Genomic DNA, 21530 nt, shown 5'->3' with positions numbered 1-21530 from the left:
CACTCCCCCTCTGTCCACATACCCTACACAAACACACTATTCCCCTCATATACACATTGCACGTGGACATTCTTCTGTATGCACACACACTTTGGACACCCTCCCATGGGTACAATGGCCCACACACCGCACAGAGACACATTTGCAAGCATACCCACTGTGCCCCTGAAAGCACACCAGGCCCCCACCTGCCCACCCATACATTCCACACACACCCCACAGAGAGACCCACAAACCCCACGAAGGCACACACCTAGAGGACGTGCACACACTACCCAGCACACCCACTCCATGCATTGCTGCCGTGCCCCCTCAGGTCATGCACGCACACGCACGCGCACACACACACACGCACACGCACACACGCACACTGCCCTGCTCAGAGAGCAGCGCTCTCATAATCACCCCACCTCAGAGTCACGTTATACCCTTCCCACCACCACCTGTGGGAGCGTGTGACGGACCCTTTTCCCCAGGACCCCCTGCCCATTATGCTGTACCCAGAGGGGCCACCACAAGCCGACACTGGGCTCCAAGCTGGCCCCCACCTCACCCCAGCATGTGAGTCAGACAGGAAGCCCCGGTCGATGGCAGACCTGCTGTCCGCCCCTTCCTGGCTCCCGCCCTTCCCAGGCCCCTTCCCGGGTGGGGCCGACAGAGGCCTTGGCTAGTAGGCGTGTCACGGCCACCCCCATTTCTATCCCACTTGACTGTTCACCGTGTGCTCCCCCCGCACAGCCACTCCCTGGGGCCTGGGGCCACTGCCCTGACCCAGTTTTCAGAAAATAACAGAAGCCCAAGAGCACCCAGCTCGTTAGGGCAGCACCAGGACTCCAAGTCCAGAGCCCCTCATTCCGACTTTGGATCTTATACCTAAAGTCTAGCCAGCATCCAGGTAAGGGAGGCTGGGGGCACAGGGGAGCAGATCCAGCGCAACCCTGCTCCCAAATCTAGGAGTCGGGGGAGGAAGAGTCATAGGGCTGGGCCCTTGGGTGGGGGGGAAGCCACCAGAGGGAGAGCCAGGCAGAAGAGTCACCTCCCCTCTCCGTCCCTCGTCCCATCACCTGCTGTCCCCAGCAAGGACAGGCCAGGATGGAGGATCCTGTGGGGGGAGGCAGAGGAGAGAGAAAGAGGGGCTCAGAGAGGAGGGGAAACCCAGGGGAGAAGGAAGAGAAATAGAGGACCATGGGGGTGGGCAGGAGCGGGGCGGGGGGAGGGCCGGGGAGCGGTTTTGTTCTCCTGTTTCCTGTTTGCCGCTTGCTGGGCCCCCTGTACAGGAGCTGGACCCCCACCCCCACCCTGGCGGAAGCCGGAAGGGAAGAGCTAGGCTGCCACCAGCGCTGAGTCAGGAGGGCTCGGGACAGAGTGGGAACGGACTGCGGTCGGGGGGAGCAGGACTCCTGGCATCTCCATCAGCACCTCCCCCGCCCCCATCACTAGAAAACTGAGGCTTCTGGGTCAGGATCATTCCTGCCCTTGTCATGCCCTCCCAAGGCCAGGGCCTCAGACCAGCCGGAAGCACCACCGAGAATGTCCTCAGCCATGTCAGACTCTGCCGCCCCAAATGGAGGGCAATGACCACAGGGATGTCCTGACTCAGAGTCTGGCCGGCTTTCCCAGCAGGCAGCCAGTCAGTCCCCCCAGCTGCCTAACTTCCTTTCCTCTTGCTGCAAGTCCAGTCCCTGGTTCGGACGAAATAAGACTCACTCTCCCCTCTCACGCCCCATGGAGCCTCTCATGGCCAACAGGTGCTGCTGTGTGTCTGGATCAAGAATCAACCTCCCTGGGGCTTCCCTGGTGGCACAGTGGTTAAGAATCTGCCTGCCAATGCAGGGGACACAGGTTCGAGCCCTGGTCAGGGAAGAGCCCACATGCCACAGAGCAATTAAGCCCGTGCGCCACAGCTACTGAAGCCTGTGCACCTAGAGCCGGTGCTCCGCAACAAGAGAAGCCACCTCAATGTGAAGCCCGCGCACCTCAACGAAGAGTAGCCCCTGCTCACCGCAACTAGAGAAAGCCCGCATGCAGCAAAAAGAAAATAAATAAATTCATTTAAAAAAAAGAATCGACTCCCCCCGCCCCTCGAAACTGCTGAGGGTTCTGTAGGGAGAGGCGAGGTGGAGAAGCAGCACGCAGCACGGGGTTTCTGTGTTCGGGGCAGCAGAGACCTGGGAAATGATAAGCCACCCATGACGCCCATCTCCTGCCCTCTAATCTGGCAGGGGCGACAAGGCCCCCAGGAGGAGGTAACAGCCTCCTCCAACACAAACCCACTACACCTTCCCCACCCCACCCACTCCACCCCAGCTTCCTCCACAGGCATGTCAGGAGCAAGGTACACACCGCAGGGCCTGGAAACTTATACACAGTTTGAATAAATGATCTTCCAGGCCTGGGGAGCCTCTCGGTCCCCTCCCCCATTTCCTTTGGGAAAGGAATGTGGGGTGGGCCCCAGAGTGCAGTGGGGGAGGGGGCCAAGGGCTGGGAAATACCAGGCGTAGCTGAGATTCTATTCCAAGCCTTCCTGCCTGGTGTGAGTCCTCCTCCCCTACACCCTCCCCAGCTTCCTCCCCCCAAATCAGGAATTACCCCGCTGAGCAGTCCCTCCCATCAATCCTCGAGTTTGACCAGCTTGCAAAATCCATTCAACCTTATCTTCCTGAAGGTCCCCTGCGGAGGGCTTGGGGACTACAGCCCCAAAGGGAGGGCATCCGGTCTTCCTCTCTCCATGTGAGATCATCATCGTTTACCGTTTGAAAGCACTTTCACTTTATTTCATTTGACCCTTACCCTAAGAGTTGAATATTTGAGATTGTTTTTATACCCATTTTTCAGATGCAGAAACTGAGACTCAAAGAGGACAAGTGACTGGTTCAAGGCTTGCTTTTACTAAGGTGGGACCATCCCAGGGTTCTAACCCCTAACTCAGATCTCTTTCCATTATCCTCTCATTTATGTACTCAAGAACCACGACTTGAGTGCCCGCTGTGGGCCAGGGGCTGTGCTGGGGGCTGGGACACCTTAGAAAAACAAGACGAGTGTAGACCGTACCATCAGGGCGCTTACAGTTCTACTAGTGTTGTCCTAGCTCCTGAAGTCTTCAGGGGTCCCCCGTTCCAGATCCAGGCCCAAGCCAGCTGCCTTCAGCCCCACCGAGGGAGACCCCCATACACATACCAAAGGAGCCCCTGTGTCAGGGGTTCAGGGCCTCTTCTCTCTGGGGGCGGACAGTTTGCTTGAGAGTGGGGTTAGGGGCCTCCCAGGTAAGCCTTTGAACCAGAGAGTGGGCTGAGCTGGAGGAGAAGACTGCAGGTGCCAGCCTGACAACCAGAAACTGGGGAAGAGGGGAGCATCCTGCGGCCCAAGGGTCAGGTGGTAGGAGAAGGAGGGAAACTGATACTGCTGAAGGGCGTGTGGCTCAGGAAGTGAGAGAGAGGGGTCTCAGGGTCAGTTTGCCTGCTTTTCCTTCCTCTGCTTGCTTTGTGCCTCCTCCCAGAATGCAGGCTTCAAACCACAGGACAAACAATGCCCCCAACCCAAGAGAATCATCCGGCATTTCTAAAGCTCCGACTGGTTCCATACACCCATCCACACCATCAAACTGGGACCCCCCCCCAACCTCACACACAGACGGAGCAAATCCCCTGCCAGCCCGTCCATCCCAGGCATGCAGGCAATGCGATACCCAAGGCATGCCCGCCCCGCCCACGCCTGGGCCTCTGACCCCTGCCCCAGTCTCCTCATTCAAGGGCAGCCGCCCCCTCCCTCCTCCACCCCTCTTCCCCACTCAGATGCCTGCTTCCCAGCACCACTTGTGTGCAGTCCCCGACGTGCCCCAACAGGCCAAGCGGATGAGCCGGCCAGGCAGGCCCGAGTCTTCCCAGCACCCTTAATGTGCAGATAACCCCGCGTCACCGGGAACCTGGGAACCCCACACTCGGTCTAGCCTGCGGGCAGCGGGTGGTTCAGAGGGTCTCTCCAGACCCCGTGCTTTCCCCATCCAGGGCCAGTCTTGCCCTGAGTGAGGGTGTTGCGACACTCCTCTCCCACCCTGAAACTGGGCCCGAGCCAAGGAAGGCTTGGGGAGGGGAGGGTGAGAGAAAAGGCAGGAGGACGCACTCGTGATGCCAGAAATCAAGGACGGACCAACACAACAATCCCAAGCAGCACAGAATCCCATAGTTCTTCCGGTGGCAGTACGGCTCAGGGGTTAGCACGTGGGCTCCAGGGTCCTCTGGAATCCAGGCCTTCTGGAACTGAGTCCTATCCCTACCCCTTTCTGGCTGTGAGACCTTGGGTGACTTATTTAACCTCTTTGAGCCTCAGTTCCTCACCAATAAAATGGGAATGACACTAAGTTCCACCTCATAGGTTCTTAGGAGAATTAAATCAATTAAAGAGTCTTGAACATAGAATAGGGGTTCAATAAATGCAAACTTTTGTTTGTTTTCTTTTTTTAAAAAAAATTTTATTGAGGTATAATTGACATGTAACGTTATATTAGTTTCAGGTGTACAGCATGATTGGATATCTATGTATATATTGAAATGATCTCCACAATAAGTCTAGTTAAACATCTGTCACCATACTTACAGAAATTTTTTCTTGTGATGAGATCTTTTAAGATCTACCCTCTTAGCAACTTTCAAACATGCAATACTCTATTATTAACTATAGTTGCCATGCTGTACATTACAGCCCCGGACTTATTTATTTTATAAATGGAAGTTTGTACTTTTTGACTCCCTTCACCCATTTCACCCCACACCCCTGCCATTCCGGCAACCACCAGTCTGTTCTCTGTATCTGTGAGCTTGGGGTTTGGGGGGGTTTTGTTTGGGGGGGTTCTTTTTAGATTCACATATAAGTGAGATCATACATAAGGTATTTGTCTTTCTCTGACTTATTTCACTTAGCATAATGCCCTCAAGGTCAATGCAAGATGTTTTCATTGTCTTTTGAACATTCACACTCTTACACACCCAACCACACTCACATTCAGACATGCAGACAACTCAGCCACATGTACACAAAGACAGTGACACATGCAGACACTCAAGGAGGTCTGTACAAACCCAGGCGAAACTATTCATGCGGTCATCACCACCACCTCCCACTGCCTACCCCCTACAGGCCCCTATGTGCCCCCCTCCCCTTAATAAGCAGGGAGGAATCATCAGGAGCCCCCCTTCCACAGCAGAACTTCGGCAGGCCCAGAGCCCTGTCAGTAGGCCATTTGGGAGTGAGGAAGGGGCGGGCGACATGAGACCCCAGGATGGAACCTGCTCCCAGCAGACCAGGAGGATGGCAAAGGTGCCAGGCTGGCAGGGCCCCCTCCTAGCAAGAGAGCCAGTTCCCTCCGCAGGGACACCAGAGGGAGGAGAAACTAAAGATGACTATCCTTCCTCATGGTGGGAAATGAGCACTTGCAGAAAAGGGTGAGTCTGGAGCCAGCCACAAAGTAAACAGTGGGGCCATCGCCCAGGCAACTGTGGGCCAGCGTGGGCTAGAGCCCACCACAAGCCCTCTCCAGCCCCTGATTTACGACTCTCAGCAGCCCCTTGACTGTCTCAAGGCATGCCCTCCACGTATACATTCTGGTCTCTGGGCCTGTCTGGGGACTCCCCAAAAGGAAGAAGTTATGCTCCCTCCATCAGATTGGGCTCCCTGAGAGCAGGATTGTTGTTTTCGTTGTTTTTGCCCCATATTAGTCCAGAGTCTCCCAGAGGTCATGGCCTGTGTCTTTCCCCCTCAGATTGGAGACTGCTCAAGGCCCTGGCTTGAGTCTCCCACATTAGACTGAGAGCTTCCTAAGGACAATAGCTACTAAATTTTCAGAAATCTATTTGTGGGCTTCCCTGGTGGTGCAGTGGTTAAAAATCCTCCTGCCAATGTAGGGGACACGGGTTCGAACCCTGGCCCGGGAGAATCCCACATGCCATGGAGCAGCTGAACCCATGGGCCACAACTACTGAAGCCCGCACGCCTAGATCCCGTGCTCCGCAACAAGAGAAGCCGCCGCAATGAGTAGCCCCTGTCATCGCAACTAGAGAAAGCCCCAACGCAGCAACGAAGACCCAACGCAGCCAAAAATAAATAAATAAGTTTTTTTTAAAAAGTAAAGAAATGTATTTGTACCGCTAGAGTGCTTTGTCCATAGTAGGCTCTCAAAAATTATTTGCTGATGGCGAGAATGTGGAGGAATTGGAACTCTTATGTCTTGCTGGTAGAAATGCAAAATGGTGGAAAACAGTATGGTGGTTACTCAAAAAATTAAACATAGAATTACAATATGATCCAGCAATTCCACATCTGGCCATGTACCCAAAAGAAGAGAAAGCAGGGACTCAGATATTTGTACAGTGATGTTCATAGCAGCATTATTCATAAAAGCCAAAAGGTGGAAACAACCCAAATGTCCAATGACAGATGAATTAGATAAACAAAATGTGGCACAAACATACAATGGAATTTTGTCTTAAGACTCTGACACATGCTACAACATGGATGAACCTTGAAGACATTATGCTAAGTGAAATAAGCCAGAGACAAAAAGGCAAGTATTTTATGATTCTACTTATATGTGATGCCTAGATTCATAGAGACGGTAAATAGAATGGTGGTTGCCAAAGGCTGTGGGAAAGAGGCATGTAAGTTATGGTTTAGTGGGTGTAGAGTTTCAGTTTGGGAAGATGAAAAAAGTTTGGGAGGGGCTTCCCTGGTGGCGCAGTGGTTAAGAATCCGCCTGCCAATGCAGGGGACACAGGTTTGAGCCCTGGTCCGGGAGGATCCCACATGCCGCGGAGCAACTGGGCCCATGTGCCACGACTGCTGGGCCTGAGCTCTGGAGCCCGTGAGCCACAACTACTGAAGCCTGCGCGCCTGAAGCCCGTGCTGTGCAGCGAGAGAGGCCACCACAGAGAGAGGCCCACGCACGGCGGCGGCGGCGAAGAGTGGCTCCCGCTTGCCACAGCTGGAGGGAGCCCGCGCGCAGCAACAAGGACCCAATGCAGCCAAAAATAAATAAATTAAAAAAAAAAAAAAAAAGCTTTGGAGGCATGTGGTGGTGATGGTTGCACAACGATGTGAATGTACTTAATGCCACTGAACTCTACACTTAAAAATGATAAATTTTGAGTTATGTATATTTTGCCACACACCAAAAAAAATGGCAAAGTCAGAATTCAAATGAAAAAAATATATACCGTTGAAAGAAGATGGAACAAATGAATGGGTCTTCCAATGGAGCCCAGGAGCAGGCCCTGCCCACAGAGATTGCCCGGGACAGCTGGGGACCTCCTGCAGGGAGGACCTTTCCCTCCCACCCCGTCCATTGTGCCTTCTCAGAACCCCTGCTGTCACCTTTGAGGCCCTAGTAGACCGAGCACAAGGGGAGCTCTCAGGCTTCCAGGGGAGTCTGAACCTCCCACAGAGTAGGTCCTTGGCATTGATGAGGACCTACCATCTATCGGAGGCTGGACTGATGGATGCACAGTCCCTTGAGAGGCCACGTTCCAAGGTGTCAGAACCTGGGAAGAGTTTTTCTAGCAAAAGCCAGGCTAAGTATGGGGTTCCTGACCCCATGAGGCCTGACCCCGCCCCCCAGCACACACGTCTTTCCCAAGCCTACATATGCTTACACACCACCCGTAACATATACACACACACCAGGGTGTGCACATAGAGGCAAGACCCCGTTCTCGCGTGCTCTCTCGTGCACACGCTCCAAGGAAACCATGCCTGAACGCTGAAGGATGCACAGTCTTGTCAGGGATGCGGGCAGGTCCCGTGTGCGGCAGAGCCCCCTGGTGGCCCAGGTCCGGCACACTTAGCTCCCTCACAGCCCAGAGTGGGCAGGGTGCCCTCATTCCTTCCACCCCACCTCCCCCACTGCATTCTCCAGGCCCCCAACCAGGCCCCAGGGTCGCCCTCCCCATCTCGTTCAGAGGAGCAGGTCTTCTGCAGAAGGACAGAGCGACTGTGGGACCTTAGGAAGGGTCTCACTTTCGTTGGTCAAGGAGTCCTGGAGAGAGGCCAGAGCCCTATTTCAGACTAGATCATGTTAGGGACAGTCATTCCTGAAGGCCAGAAAATGCCTGCAATGACTCTTCTCCAAAAGCATCGTATCCATTCTTTGACTCCACACTGAACAGCTCATTTCAGAGGAGACTGGGGGAGAACTCTGGCCATGGCTCTTCCTATTGTCCCCCACACCTCTCTCTGGAAGTTTTTCCTGTTATCTGACCACCTGGGCAGAGACAACAGGTGCACCCACTGGTTTCTTCCAGGGGATCGCTCAGACCAAGTCAAGCTGTGACGTCATCCCCTCCCAAGGCAGGTCTCAGCAGATCCCAAAAGTCTCCCCAAGGGCACATGGGGCTCCCTGCAGGGAGAGGTTCTCAGCTCCACCCCTGAAACCACTCACCCCAGGCCCTGCTCAACCTGCCCAGGTTATCCCTTCACCCTGCCTAAGAGTTGAACCTCTCCCTAATGCAGCCCATGATGCCGCAGAGGCAGCTGGAAGGGTGGAGGGGATGGATGGTGGCTCTGCAGGGACAAACAACCTCCCCCCCCCCCACCCCGGCTCCTGCCTGTGAGGGAGCTGAGATGATTTCTGGGCTGGGCTCTGTGGTCAGAAGAGGACAAACAGCGACGCCTTCGGCCCCAGATCCGCCCCCTTTACCATGTGCCTGGCTCTGCATTGGGGACGTCGTAACAGCCACAGCAGTAATTAATATTTGTTGAGCCCTCACTATATGCCAGGCACACTTCGCATGCACTACCTCATTTAACAGCAGAGCAGCCTCTTGGGATAAGTGTGACACACACCCACACACCATCTTGGCCTCTTGGGTCCCCCACCCAGTCTGGTGCTAGGTAGGGAATGCTAAGCTAACCCACAGGGCGCCTAGGGGTGGGGGATAGAAGGCTGGTGAGAGAGAGAGAGAGACCACTGGCCCAGCATCGACAAAAGCTGATCTAGAGAAAGGGTCACACTTGCCAATGGTATTGGCCCTAGCTAGTCCTCTTCTGGCTGTGGGACCTCAAGTTCACACAGGTTTTCTTATTTCTTCAACTACAAAATGAAGCTAGGGATAGCAGCCTGACAAAGTTGCTGGGAAAGCATTCTGGGAACCAATAAATGGGAGGGGTTATGGCCCCAGCCCTACATCCCACCCATCAGAGTGGACTCTGCTTCCCAAATGTCTCCTGAGTCCACCCACTTCACCATGTCCACTCTACCCCAAGTCTCCATCACTCCTCTGGCCCCTTACAGTCCAGACGAATTGTTTTAATATTATGACCACCAGGCCCTAGGGGACGTGCCTCTGGGTTCCATGCCCACCACACCCCCTTTCTCTGTGCTCCAGTTACCCTGGCCTCCTTCTATGTCCTTTGCTGACCAGGCAGCCTTCCAGCCTCAGGTCCTTTGCACATGCTGTTTCTGGAATGCTGTTCTCTCTTCCCTGGCTCCCTCCCTGCCTCACCAACTCACACCCTAATTAACTCCTACCCACCCTGCAGTTCTCAGCAAAAAAGTCACTCCCCAGAGACACCTCCTCTGGCCCCCAGACCAGGTCAGGTCCCTTTGCACCCTCTCACGGCACTCTCGAGATGGTGCCTGTATATTTATGAGGTTATTTGACCAACATCTCCCCCCTGGGGCTGTGAGTTCTGGAAGGCTGGAACCATGTCTGCTTTGCTGGCAGTCAAATCCACAGCTCCTGGCATGGCACCTGGCACAGAGTGGGTGCTCGGCACACTGCTCCTGAATGTACAGGAATGAATGAGCTTCTCCTCAGAGAAAGCGGATGGTTGGCAAACCCCCTGCCCCCAGGAAAGGTCTACCTGGGGCAGAGGCTGCTTCACATCTTTGTCCATCTTTTTGTACCCCCTGCTCCTTCCTCAGTAGGAACCAGATCCAGAAAGTGGGGGTGCTGGGATAAGGGAGTAAGGGGTGGGGAGAAAAGGGAAGCTGCTTCATCTCTTTTGCAGGGTCCGCTGTCCCCTCACCTCAGCTGGCCCTTGTCCACTCAGGGCTGGTCCACCACATCCACAGTTCCCTCTCCCTGGAATGTAACATTTGTCTCTCTCCCTCCCCCACCTTCCCTTAACTGATCCCTTATCCTCGAGGTCTCAGCTTGACTGTTTCTGAAAAGCTTCCCGGACTGCAAGCTAAGGAACTTGCCGGGGTGCCACAGCTAGCGGCAGCTCAGATTCAAGCTCAGGTCTGTCTGCCGGCAGAGCCCAGGCTCTCAGCCACCTCATTATACGCCTCATTACTACCAGTTTCTCCCTGGAGGCCCGGCCGAAAGACACGGCCCCTCCCTAGGCCTCAGTTTCCTCCTGTGGGTTCGGCCAACCCTAGATTTCAGGAAAATTGGCAGAGATCGAAGGTGGGAGAGGAGAGAGAGAGGGAAGAGCGAAGAGAGGAGGCAAGAGGAGGGAGGGAGGAGCGCGGAGGGGCGGCAGCCGCGGGCCAGCCAGACGTGAGTAACGCCAAATATGCGAACCACGCCAGCCCTTGAGCTATGAATAGGGCGGCCACGCTGGCCGCCCAGGTCTGCCCTTCACGCCCCGCAGCCCAGCCCTCCCACGCCAGCCCTGCACAGGGTCCTGAAATGGGGCGGAGGCCCAGGAGGCACTCTTGGAGGCGGAGGCTGAGTGGCAGGAGCGAAGAGGTGTGGTCATGCAGATGACATGCAAATAGAGAGCAGCTGGCTTATCTGATTGGTGGGTCTCTGTCCTGCCGGGAAGGTGGTCCTAAGGGGCACTAGACCCGCGCAGGGCCCCTGCTCACACCGGCTTCCACCCGGGCAGCCGCGGTTCCCGAGCGGTCCTTCGGGTCACCCCTTGGCTGAAGTCGCACTGATATGTGCAGCCTCTGGAGGCCTCTCACCCTGTTCTGTCAAGGTCCTGGTAAGGCTCTGCTGCTGTGATACCATCCCCGCCCACCCCAGCGCCAGGTCAGCCTCTCCTCCTTGGAGCTCACATGTCTGACACACAGCTGGGCACTTGGGAAATTACAACAGTTCCATCCCTGCCTCTGGACCCCCTTTCTTCATCAGTGACGGAAGTGGGGAGCACTTCCCTGGCCCAGTCCAGCCCCTTGTGTGCGCCCAAACAAATCAGTCAATCTCAGAGCCCGGCTCCTCTTTCATTCTGGCACTATTGACTAGGTGTCCCGGAGGGCGAGGCGTCAAAGAGTTGTAAGATCAGGTCCCAGCTGTGTGACCCCAGTCAAGTCTCTTTCCTCTCAAGTCTCCTCAGTTGTAAATGGGGTCCTTGAGGGGGCTTAGTGTGGAGTGCCTAGCACATAGAAGTTGTTCAACAAATCTTAGTTCAGTAGTCTACAAAGGATTTTTTTTCATTAATAAAAAAAACATGAGATTTTATGAAGAAACAGACATGAGACAAAATTAAAAGGCTGCAGAACGTAGTGTTTAAACATTCCTAAACAGGATTCAGAGGAATCTGGTTTTGAATCCCAACTTGAATCCCACTTCCTAGCTGTGTATCCTTTTGGACTAGTTACTAACCTCTCTGAGCTTCTGTTTCTGCATTGATAAAATAGAGATAATCCATTCTCCATGAGGTTGTTGTGCAGATTAAAGAGCTAGTGTGTATAAAGTGCTCAGCACAGCAGTGCCCGGCACTGAAATGTTCAATAAATGTTAGTTGCAACCAATACTCCTATTATTATCATGGGGTTTTCACAAGGCAGTGCGAAGTGCTATGGAAATTTTCAGTTCATCAGTCAACAATATTCATTCAACTTGGCCTGGTCTAGAAGCTGGAGATAGAGCAGTGAACAAGACAAAAGTCCCTACCCTGATGGGGCTTAAAGTCTAGTCCCCAGAGGAGGAAATCCCCATATATTCGAGGAATTGGTGGCTGGTGGGGGGAGGGGTGGCAGATTTACAGAGAAGGATATTTGAACTGAGCATTGAAGGATAAATAGAAGTTTGTGAAATGGAGAAGGCAGGGAAGGCTATATCAGACAAGGGGAAGAGATGGCACGGAAGCTTCTGGGGAGGGGAAGAGGGTGATGCATCCCATCGTATCCTCTCCTCTCCATCTCCAATTCCGTTTAGCCCTCATCATCTGTCAGCTGGTCTGCTGCCTCCACTTCCTGACACCTTTCCATGGCTCCACAGTATCTACGGGAGCAAGTCAAGTTCCCTAGTATGGCATAAAGGATCCGCCATGATGACGGAGGAGAGGGACAGGATCTGGCCCTCATCAGCCTTGACAATCTCACCTCTCTTTACTCTCAGTCTTGCTTTCACTGACCCCACAAGAGGCCAGGCTGTTTCACACCTCCTTGCCTTTGCTCACGCTGGGTCCTCCTGCCTGGAATGCCCTGCTCTCCCTCCTCCACCACCCTACTGATCCCAGCAGGCATCTTTCAAGCCTTGGCAAGCCTCACCTCCTTGGTAAAGTCTTCTTCCCCTCAGAGCTGGAGCATCTCTAGAGGAGGCAGGGACTCAGCCCGTGTTTACTGACAGAGCCATGGGGTCCTCCACACCGCTCGTGAGCAAACCCAGACTCCAGGGAGGCATAGGGAAAATCCCTGTGCAAGCAGAGTCACGGAGAAGCAGAACATAATTGTGCTGCCTGCATCCACCACCTTTCCCTCATTAGGCCAACGCCTACTTGGATTTCAAGGCTCAGCTGGGGGCAGGGGGAAGGGTCCACTTTCCCAGGGTGGCAGCTGTGCTCCCAGGCTCTTCCTTGTCAGGGAATATAGCCGTGACACAGGATAGCCTTAGTTAGGATTCAGAAAGACCCAGATTTAAATTCGGATGCCGGGTGACCTTTGGTGGAATAATTTAGCCTCTCAGGGTCTTGGTTCTTATATCAGTAAATGTACAACCACTTCATGATGGTCCTTGAAAATTGATCAAAAGAAGTTTCGATAAAGAATCCTCAGCTTGGGGCTTCCCTGGTGGCGCAGTGGTTGAGAGTCCGCCTGCCGATGCAGGGGACACGGGTTTGTGCCCCGGTCTGGGAAGATCCCACATGCCGTGAAGCGGCTGGACCCGTGAGCCATGGCCGCTGAGCCTGCGCGTCTGGAGCCTGTGCTCCGCAACGGGAGAGGCCACAGCGGTGAGAGGCCTGCGTACCGCAAAAAAAAAAAAAAAAAAGAATCCTCAGCTTAACTATTGTTAACTGTTGTTTGGAAACGAGATGAGAGAAAGGAGATTAATCATATCACCAACTGGTTTTTAACCAATCCCTATAGCAATTCTCCCAGTGACACTCTTTCCATCTGTAAACTCCTGTTACCACTTTTGTAACCTCATTCACACTCAAACGATCTCACAGTGAAGACAGGGTCTGTCTAACTGGATCTGTCTCCCCAGTTAGATCAGGCCAATTTTTATGATAATATTTTGGGGGGTGGCAAGGGGTGTTCTGGACTGGCAGATACTGTAGATGCACATCTCAGAACCCCTGAAAAAATCTTAGTGGAGCTTCTGGGTGGTGAGAAAAGCAGACAAGGAACCCCTTGAGGGCCGGGCTGTGTCTTATCCACCGAGGTCCCAAGACCCACAGAGAGAGCCTGGAACCCAGAAGGCACAGAGGAAATGGTCACCAAATGAACAAAGTATGGTTTGCATGAAAATCTAGCCGCTGCCTAATTTTCCCAGGCATTGAGCCTCCAGTTTCTGGAGTCAGGGCCTTCTCCTGCCCCAGGCTGTAATTAGGGAGAGGACACTCTCACACAAGCCAGGCCTGGGAATGTCCTCAGAGCCCTGGGCCACACCCAGTCTCGGATAATGCTTTCCCTAGCACTGTGGGGACCATAGCACCTGGGAGCCACTGGAGGAGGAAAAGGTCCCAGTTCGAAAGGAAGAGGGCCCTGTTTCTCATCCCACCAGCAGTCCTGGCCTTGCTGTGTGACCCCCATTTCCTGACTCCCACTCTCCCCTCTTGCAGACATCCCACCCCCTCCTGGGCTCTGCGTCCAACCTCAGCTGCCCCACACCAGGTGCTGCAGGGCAGAGGTGGGGCACGATGCCAAGGCTTCATTAGAGCGAATGAGGGCTCAGCTCTTCGGATGCCAGTGCAAGATACAGGAAAGTACCAGAGCTGCCTGCAGCCCCCAGTCACGGCTGGGGGTGCTCAGCCCCCTACTCCCTCTCTGGGGGAGGAACCAGGGGCCACACCCTCGGGAGAGGAAAGGGAGACTTGGAAGAATCTTCCCAAGTACAGAGAGTGCCGTGGCGCCAGGGGAAGATGGGGATGCGGGGCATGAACCAGAAAACAGCCTCAGGGTGGGGTAGGGGTCTCACCTGGGCTGCCGAAGGCTTCACGGTCCACTGCTCAGTCCAAAAAAAACTGCCAACAGAAATTCGCCCCTTCCTTTCCCCCCGTTCATGGAATCACAGCAGGTCAGGGCTGGAGAGACCATGGGCACTTCTCCACTACCCTCGGCTTAGAACTCAGCAGCCTGAACCCACTTCTCACCTGGCGTCCAAGCTCCCTCTTCCTCCCACTTTTGCCTGTCCCTTCCCTCTGCTTCTAGTCCCTTGGCCTTGGCCTTTCTCTAGGCCTCAGTTTCCCTTTTTTTTTTTTTTTTTTGCGGTACGCGGGCCTCTCACTGTTGTGGCTTCTCCCGTTGCGGAGCACAGGCCCCGGATGCGCAGGCCCAGCGGCCATGGCTCACGGGCCCAGCCGCTCCGCGGCACACGGGATCTTCCCGGACCGGGGCACGAACTCGCATCCCCTGCATCGGCAGGCGGACTCCCAACCACTGCGCCACCAGGGAAGCCCCTTCAGTTTCCCTTTGAGCCAAGTGGGGAGGCAGGGGAGGGGGTGGTCTCTAATATCTGTCCAGCTAAAACTTACAAAGATGTTCCCTTTCTCGGGGACATCTCTCCCCACTCCCCGGCTCTCTTTTGGAGAATGGTGGAAACTCTGTGGTGGAGGGCAGGGGTCTGCACTGCAGCGTCCCCTTCCAGCCTTTCTGGGCTCTCAGGCTAGCCCAGATCTCCACCCCTCCCTCCTACCGAGGCCTCTAAGTCCTGCGTCTACACCCAATTCTCTCCAAGGAGCTCTCACACTCTTTGAGGAAATTAAAAAGGAAAAAGCTGCAGATTTAGGAGCCCAGAGTCAGAGAGAAGTCAAGCTACGGACTGTTGGAAACCAGACCAAAATGAACTCTGTCCTTCCCTAATTAACCCTCACTTGGGGGCCAAGACCCTGGAGTGGTTGTCCTCCCACATGGCTCCCACATGTCCCCCTAGCCTGACCACATTCCTCCGGCCCACACACCTCCCCCCAGCCCTCCCACCAAAGGGGCCAGTCCTGGGTCTGTTTCCATCCTTGGCTTGTGGGTCTCAGTCATCCCCATGCTCCGCCCCAAGTTCTCTCCTCCCAGGGATTCAGGCTGAGCTTTGAAAGGGTCACTTCAAAGAGGACCTGCCTGCCGAGGGCCCAGCCAGACCCAGGGCTGGCTGCTCGGCCAGATTCCCGGTGGCTGGGGACAAAGGCCCCACTGTTCCCCCGACCCCCAGACGCCCCCAAATGCACTGGGCATAAGAAGTCTTTCTTTCCACAGTTCTGTTCCTTACAGGCCCCAGCTCTTTGCCACAGGGAGTAGCCCTGGCCCCTCGTCCAGGAGAGTCTGGGGGGTGGGGGTCAGGGAGCTACCAGTTCCCCACCCCCACCATACACCCAACCCCTTTGGGCAGCCAGGATGTGGAGGCAGCCTTGGGCTGACTTCAGAGCCAGTGGTCCAGGCGTTGCACCGTCCCTCAGCCACCAAGCCCTCCCTGGCCTGCAGTGGCCTCCCCGCTTCTCCCACCCATCAGAACCATGCTCATCCTTCCAGACCTCCTCCAGGCAGCCTCTCGGGACTCCCTCTCCTCAGAGGAGCCTCATAGCCCAAACCACAGCAGCCAACCTCTCACTCCGCTCCCCAGTTCCCAACAGCAGGAACCAGGTCTCACTTGCTCCTCTAATTTCCTACCACACGGTGCTGATCCCAAAGCAGGGTCCTTAAGGTTTTCTATGTCAACCCCTCACCCAATGCCTGAACTCTCTCTAGTCTAGTCCGTGCTTGCTCACCTCCACTGACAGGGGCCTCATTACCTCCAGGGACTGCTCTTCCCATTACTCCGACCATAAAGGGTTCTCGTTATTGAGCCCAAATTCTGTTGTTCTCATTTTCATCCAGTTGCTGCTAATAGTTGAGATTACCAAGTGTCAGCCAGTTTACCTGTATTACCTCATTTAATCCTCTCAACAATTTTGAGGGATTATTTCAGGGATAAGAAAATGGAGGCTAAAAACAACTAAGTAACTTGGCCAAGGTCACATAGTGAATAAGGGGTAAAGCTGAAATTTGAACCCCCTCAGGCTGAAGGCAGGGCCTAGACACCCAATGTGCCTCCCAATGTACCAGGGGCTGTGCCAGGCCTGGGCCTCTCATCTCCCGAGGTTGCTTGTTGATATGAGAAGGCAGACCACACCCACCACACTTCTTTTTTCCTAGTTAGCTCCCACCAGCCTTTGTCAGCAGATGAAGTGTGGCCCGGGGACAGTGACAGACCCAGCCAGTGGGGAGCAGGGGGAGGCAGAGGGGAAGAGGTCACCCGCCTAGGGGCATGCAGGTTTGAGAAGGTTGGAGGAGGTGACCTTGGGACTCAGGTTTAGGACTGGAGGTGAGAGATGGAGAATTGATAACTATGACAGGCCCTGTCCCAAACCTGACACTCCGTCCACCCTCCAACTTGAAAGGCACAGAATCTTCCACAAAGGTGATGCATTGGGCTGAACATCTCAGGGCCAGAGAGGTGAAAAAGGAACAGACATCTTTAATCCAACCTGTAGTCTTTTCCCACCTGCCCACTGCTCAGCACCATCCCCTTGGAACTCTGCAGGAGGAAGGGAGGGAGTGGGAACAAGAGAGAAGTCAGAAAGCTGAGGGGCCCCAGTGGCTGCTGTTAAGTCTTGGAGGGCAGTACTGATAGGGCATGGGGTTTTTTTGGCCATACCACACAGCTTGCAGGATCTTAATTCCCCGATCAGGGATGGAACCCGTGCCCCCTGCTGTGAGGGCACAGAGTCCTAACCACTGGACCACCAGGGAATTCCCCTGGGTGAGCTTTCCTTTCCTCTCTAGGTTTGGCTCCGGCACTCCTGGCACAGATAACAAAATGATGCTCCTCTAGGCTACTTTCCCAAGACTCCAACCCAGCTACTTCTAAAGGATGACAGGATTCCGTGATTTTTCCATATACTGTCAGTGAGCCAGTGAGTCAGTCAATCAACAAACATTCTCGGAGTACTGGCTGCATACCAGGCTCTGTGGATACCAAGATAAACATGACACCTCTGGGGCTGCTTGGAATAAGCACGGTCAGCTCCCTAGCTCTGCCACTTACTAGCCGTGTGACCTCTGGAATCCACATAATTCTTTGTGCCAGTTTCTTCATCTGTCAAAGGGATAGGAATAATGTACCCAGTGGTCAGCACTGTGCAAGTAGTTGCTATGATTACTTTCCCAGTCCAGCAGGGGAGACTGATGGGTAGACCAAGCATCACAATGCTGGGGCAGAGCTGGGCACGGGGCAGCCACGAGGCCAGGGGAGGGGCTGCTCCCGGCCTGCACTTCACAAACATTTATGGAGGGCCGCTCTGTGCCAGGCACTGTGCTGGCCACTGGGGACACAGAGATGAATGGGACACATTGTCCACTTGTCCCTGCTCCTCCCTGCCCTCCTTTTCCCTTCCTAATCTCAGGGGCCTAATCTCAGAACCCCGCACTGGAGGGGGGCACCCGAGACAGAACTGTGTGGAGAAAGGCATGGCCTGGGAGCCCGGGCGTCAGAACCCCTGGGTTCATGTCCACCACTCCCGGCCTATCTGACCTTGGCCACTCTCTGGCCTCAGGTTCCCCACTGTTGGACAAGATGACCCCTCTGGTCCTGACTCACTCTGATAGATGATGAATACACTCCACCCCCATAGAGCTTTAAACTCGCCCCAGAGTCCAGTCCCAAGGCCATCCCAGTCTGTCGTCCCACTGAGGCAGTGAAGAGGAGATGCCTGCCTGGTACTGACTGGCACTGCCCTGCTGACGAGCTGGCACAATTTCACATGAAAGAGGGAGGCCTGGATCTAAAGGCGGGTTGTTTGAAGGGGTTGGAGGGTACTAGGGGAAAGGCAGAGCCAGCTCCCACAGGCCCTATTCATGGCTCTCTCTGGGGAGGGAGAGAGAGCAGGATAATTAAAACCGGGCTTTGTCCAAATCCCTGACCAAGCCAATATCTCACCTTTGAACCCCTGCAGCCAATAGAGCAGGGCTGATGCCCCTTTGGAAGGAAAACACCAATGAACCAAGCCACAGCCCAAGTGCGGTGGGCTAGCATAGGGCGGGATGGGGGGTTGGTGGAGTAAATGAGCTGATTCCCCACCCACCAACCATGGATGGACACCTGAGGCTTTGCCACCCTGAGACCTCTTGTCCCCATCCGTGTCCCAGCTGAAAGCAACTAAGCTCCAATCCAGCAAGAGGTTGACCTTGATCTTGGCCTGTATCCAAGACGGACCCAGATTCAGGGTGAGAGTGAGAGCAGACAAGGCAGGTCATGAAAAGCAGGGTAGTGGAGTGAGACCGTGAACTTGAGCCAGACTGCTGGGTTCCGACCCTGGCTCTGCCACTTGTTAGCGATGTGATTTTGGCCAAGCTGTTGGCTCTCTGTGCCTCAGTGTCCTCAACTGAAAAATGAGGATAATAACGGCACCCACGTCATGGTGGTTTTGTGAGGGTTAAAGGAGGTAACTTATATAAATCCTGGCCTAGAGTAATTGCTATCTATGTCTTAGCCATCAGCTATACTATTAGAGCAATTCTCCATCCTTAAAACACATTTTTTTCAGGCACTAATATATATGCTCATTTGAGTATATTTGCATCTCCCATGAATCTCTCCAGATTTCTACACTGGAATCCAACATTACAGGAATCTACCTAACCCACTATACTGGAGGAAACGTCCCTGCGTGATGCTCCAGGCTCACCTGGGATGCTGCAGCTTGTAAGCCTCTCCCTAGAAGTTCTCCCAAATGGCTAATTGCAGTCCCTCATTCGGTAACTTATTGCATTCTCCTTTGTAGACTCTCTTTTAATCTGATACATCATGAAGTCCTTCTTAAGTATCCCTGTGATAAAGGATGAAGCAATAAATGCCTCTGCCCACCACTGCACTGCCCTGTTCAGCACCCTCCCCCATCCCCCACTCCATGCCAAAAACTCTGCACCCCTGGGGGGCCTCCTGCTCCCCTTGGCCCTGAGCTCAGGGTTGGCCTGATGCGGGGGCCCAGACGTCCCCATCCAGGCTGCCCAAACACAAGGCCCACTCCCAGCGTCCAGTCCCTCTCTGTTTGAGCTGAGATCCTCAAAAGCCTGCCCCGTTCCCCATGGTGTCCCAAAGGCACCTTCCGAATAATGCTCCCCTCCCTAGAGCTTCATCTTGTGCTGTGACTCCCATCAGAAGACCCAGGTTCTAGACCTGACACTGTCGCTGTGTGGTCTCAGACCCCAATACCCACGCTGCCTGCTCCCAGGGCTTCTGAGGCCCTCAAATCCAGCACTGAAGGATTCACTGCCCTCATCATTTCCAAGGGGAGGAAGGGGCTTCAGATGCAGGAACTTGGAGCTCCCAGAAACCTACGGTGGACCCAACCACCTTGTGAACAAGTGGAAGAGGCTGGGGCGGGGGGCCTTTGGGCTGTGTTTGGAGGCGAAATGACTGGTTATGTAATTGAGATTCAAGTCGCAGGCCAGTGAGCACATCTCAGTGAGAGCAGCCGGTCTGGGGAATGGGGCTGTTGTCCTGGCAGAGGGGGAGAACCCCAGGGGATCAAACACCTTCCCTGCCCTCCCACAGCTGGGCCACAGGGTGGGGCTGGGGGTGGAGATAGTAGGGGGGGTGGAGATGAAGTAGGTGTTGGTGTGTGTGTGTGTGTTGGGGGCTGGGGGGTGGGAATCCAAGGAACTCAACGATAATGACATTCACTTCCATCCCCAGTCCACCCTGGAATTCAAGTTTCTAATTAGGAAACACTTTGGCTGAAAGGTGGAGGGGGAGTCAGGGGATAGAGATGCAGACCAAGGGAGAACTGTGCCTACATCCAGCTCCTGAGATACACACCAGTCTCAGAGTTTGCAAAGCACCAGACCCCAGCTCCAACACTGAGGGGATGGTTGGGGAGGAATGGCCCTAAATCCTCCGGCCCCGTCAAAAGAGGAAGAGACCTCCTCAGCCCAGGTCTTGATCCCAACCTGGACCCCCAGGAAACTTCTTTGTCAAGCTCAGAAAATGACTGGCCTGACAGTGTTCAACCCTTCGACTTGGAAAGGGGTGGAGTGCATGTTGGGGCGCTCCAGTGGGACGGGGCAGTCAGGCTCAGAGGCAGGGTGCTGGCCCCAGTGGGGCTCGGAGGCCCCTGCTGGCCCTCCCCAGCCTCAGCAGCCGGCAGATGAAAGAACCCAAGCAAAGCAGCCCAGCGCTGAGTAATGCCCCTGGCACCCCGTGCCCAGACCCACCCACAGGCAGCCCGAGAGGGCAGAGGCGAGGGCAGCCGCGCTGCTAGACCAGGGGTCCGCGGCCTGTTTCTCTTCCCCGGGGTGGGGGGCGGTGGACCCGCGCCGGACAGCTCGTCGGGCGGTCCGGCCCGGCAGCGGGGGGAGTGTGGCGCAGGGAGGGGGTGTCCGGCCACAGTGGCCAAGGACATCCCGCTCCGGGAACCCCTCCCCCACTCCCTCTCCCTCCAGCTGTGCCGGGGCCTCGCCAACGGAAAACGAAAACTCGGGCAGAGGAAACGGCGGCAGGCGCCCCGCCTGGAAAACCCGGACAAAAGGCGCGGGCCTCCCGCCCCCGCTGCCCGGCCGCCGGGGGCCTGGCACTGCCGCCCGGGTCGGTGCCCCCGGCCCTGGCAGCCCCGTGCTAGCCCCGGCCCCCTGCCTGCCTTCTTCCTTCCCGCCCCCTGCCCAGGGCAGCTCGCGCTCCGGCCCCCTCCCCGGCCACCAGCCGATGTTCCCTGCAGCCATGCCCGTGGTGCCCGCGCCGTGCGCCCCAGGCTGTGCCCGCCGAGCGGGGGCGCAGCGACCCCGGCCCCAGCTGCCAGCTTCCCGTTAGCGCCTGGATCCGCCCCCTCCCCTGGCTCAGCACCCTCACCTTGGGGGGCCGGGGCTCCGGGCGGGGCGGGATCCCGACCAGGCAGAAGGCGACTCCATTCATCGGGCGGCAGCTGCGGCTCTGCTGCCAGGGCACTGCTGGGGGCGCGGGCAGGGACCAGGGAGGGGCGGGGCCGAATGCGGAGGGGTGGGGCGTCTCTTCGCTCCTCCTCCTGCGCTCCTGACGGGGCGCACCCTCTGCCTCTTGTTAGGGTAGCAGACTGGTACAGAGGGCTGAGGCAGGGCTTGGCGCTGGCAGCGGAGCTGGGGGTCAGAACACAGCCAACGGAAGAGAGATGGTCTTAGAGAGGGCTTGGGCCGGCCTCCAGGGGACCAG

At 55.4% G+C, this 21530-nt stretch overlaps 1 protein-coding gene across 1 annotated transcript in view; it reads right to left on the bottom strand.

The window, feature by feature from the left end:
- Positions 1-21257, bottom strand: part of ARHGAP23 (Rho GTPase activating protein 23) — a gene marked incomplete at its 5' end in the record, with an annotated part of 73542 nt that extends 52285 nt beyond the window's left edge. The window contains one exon of the mRNA XM_079726358.1: positions 21195-21257. Coding sequence (XP_079582484.1) covers positions 21195-21257 — 63 coding nt within the window. The remainder of the gene's footprint in view (positions 1-21194) is intronic.
- Positions 21258-21530: the final 273 nt, after the last annotated feature.

Source organism: Hyperoodon ampullatus (assembly GCF_949752795.1).
Source record: "Hyperoodon ampullatus genome assembly, chromosome: 19".
NCBI classification, from domain to species: Eukaryota; Metazoa; Chordata; class Mammalia; order Artiodactyla; family Ziphiidae; genus Hyperoodon; species Hyperoodon ampullatus.
This window is presented reverse-complemented; position numbering and strand designations above follow the sequence as displayed.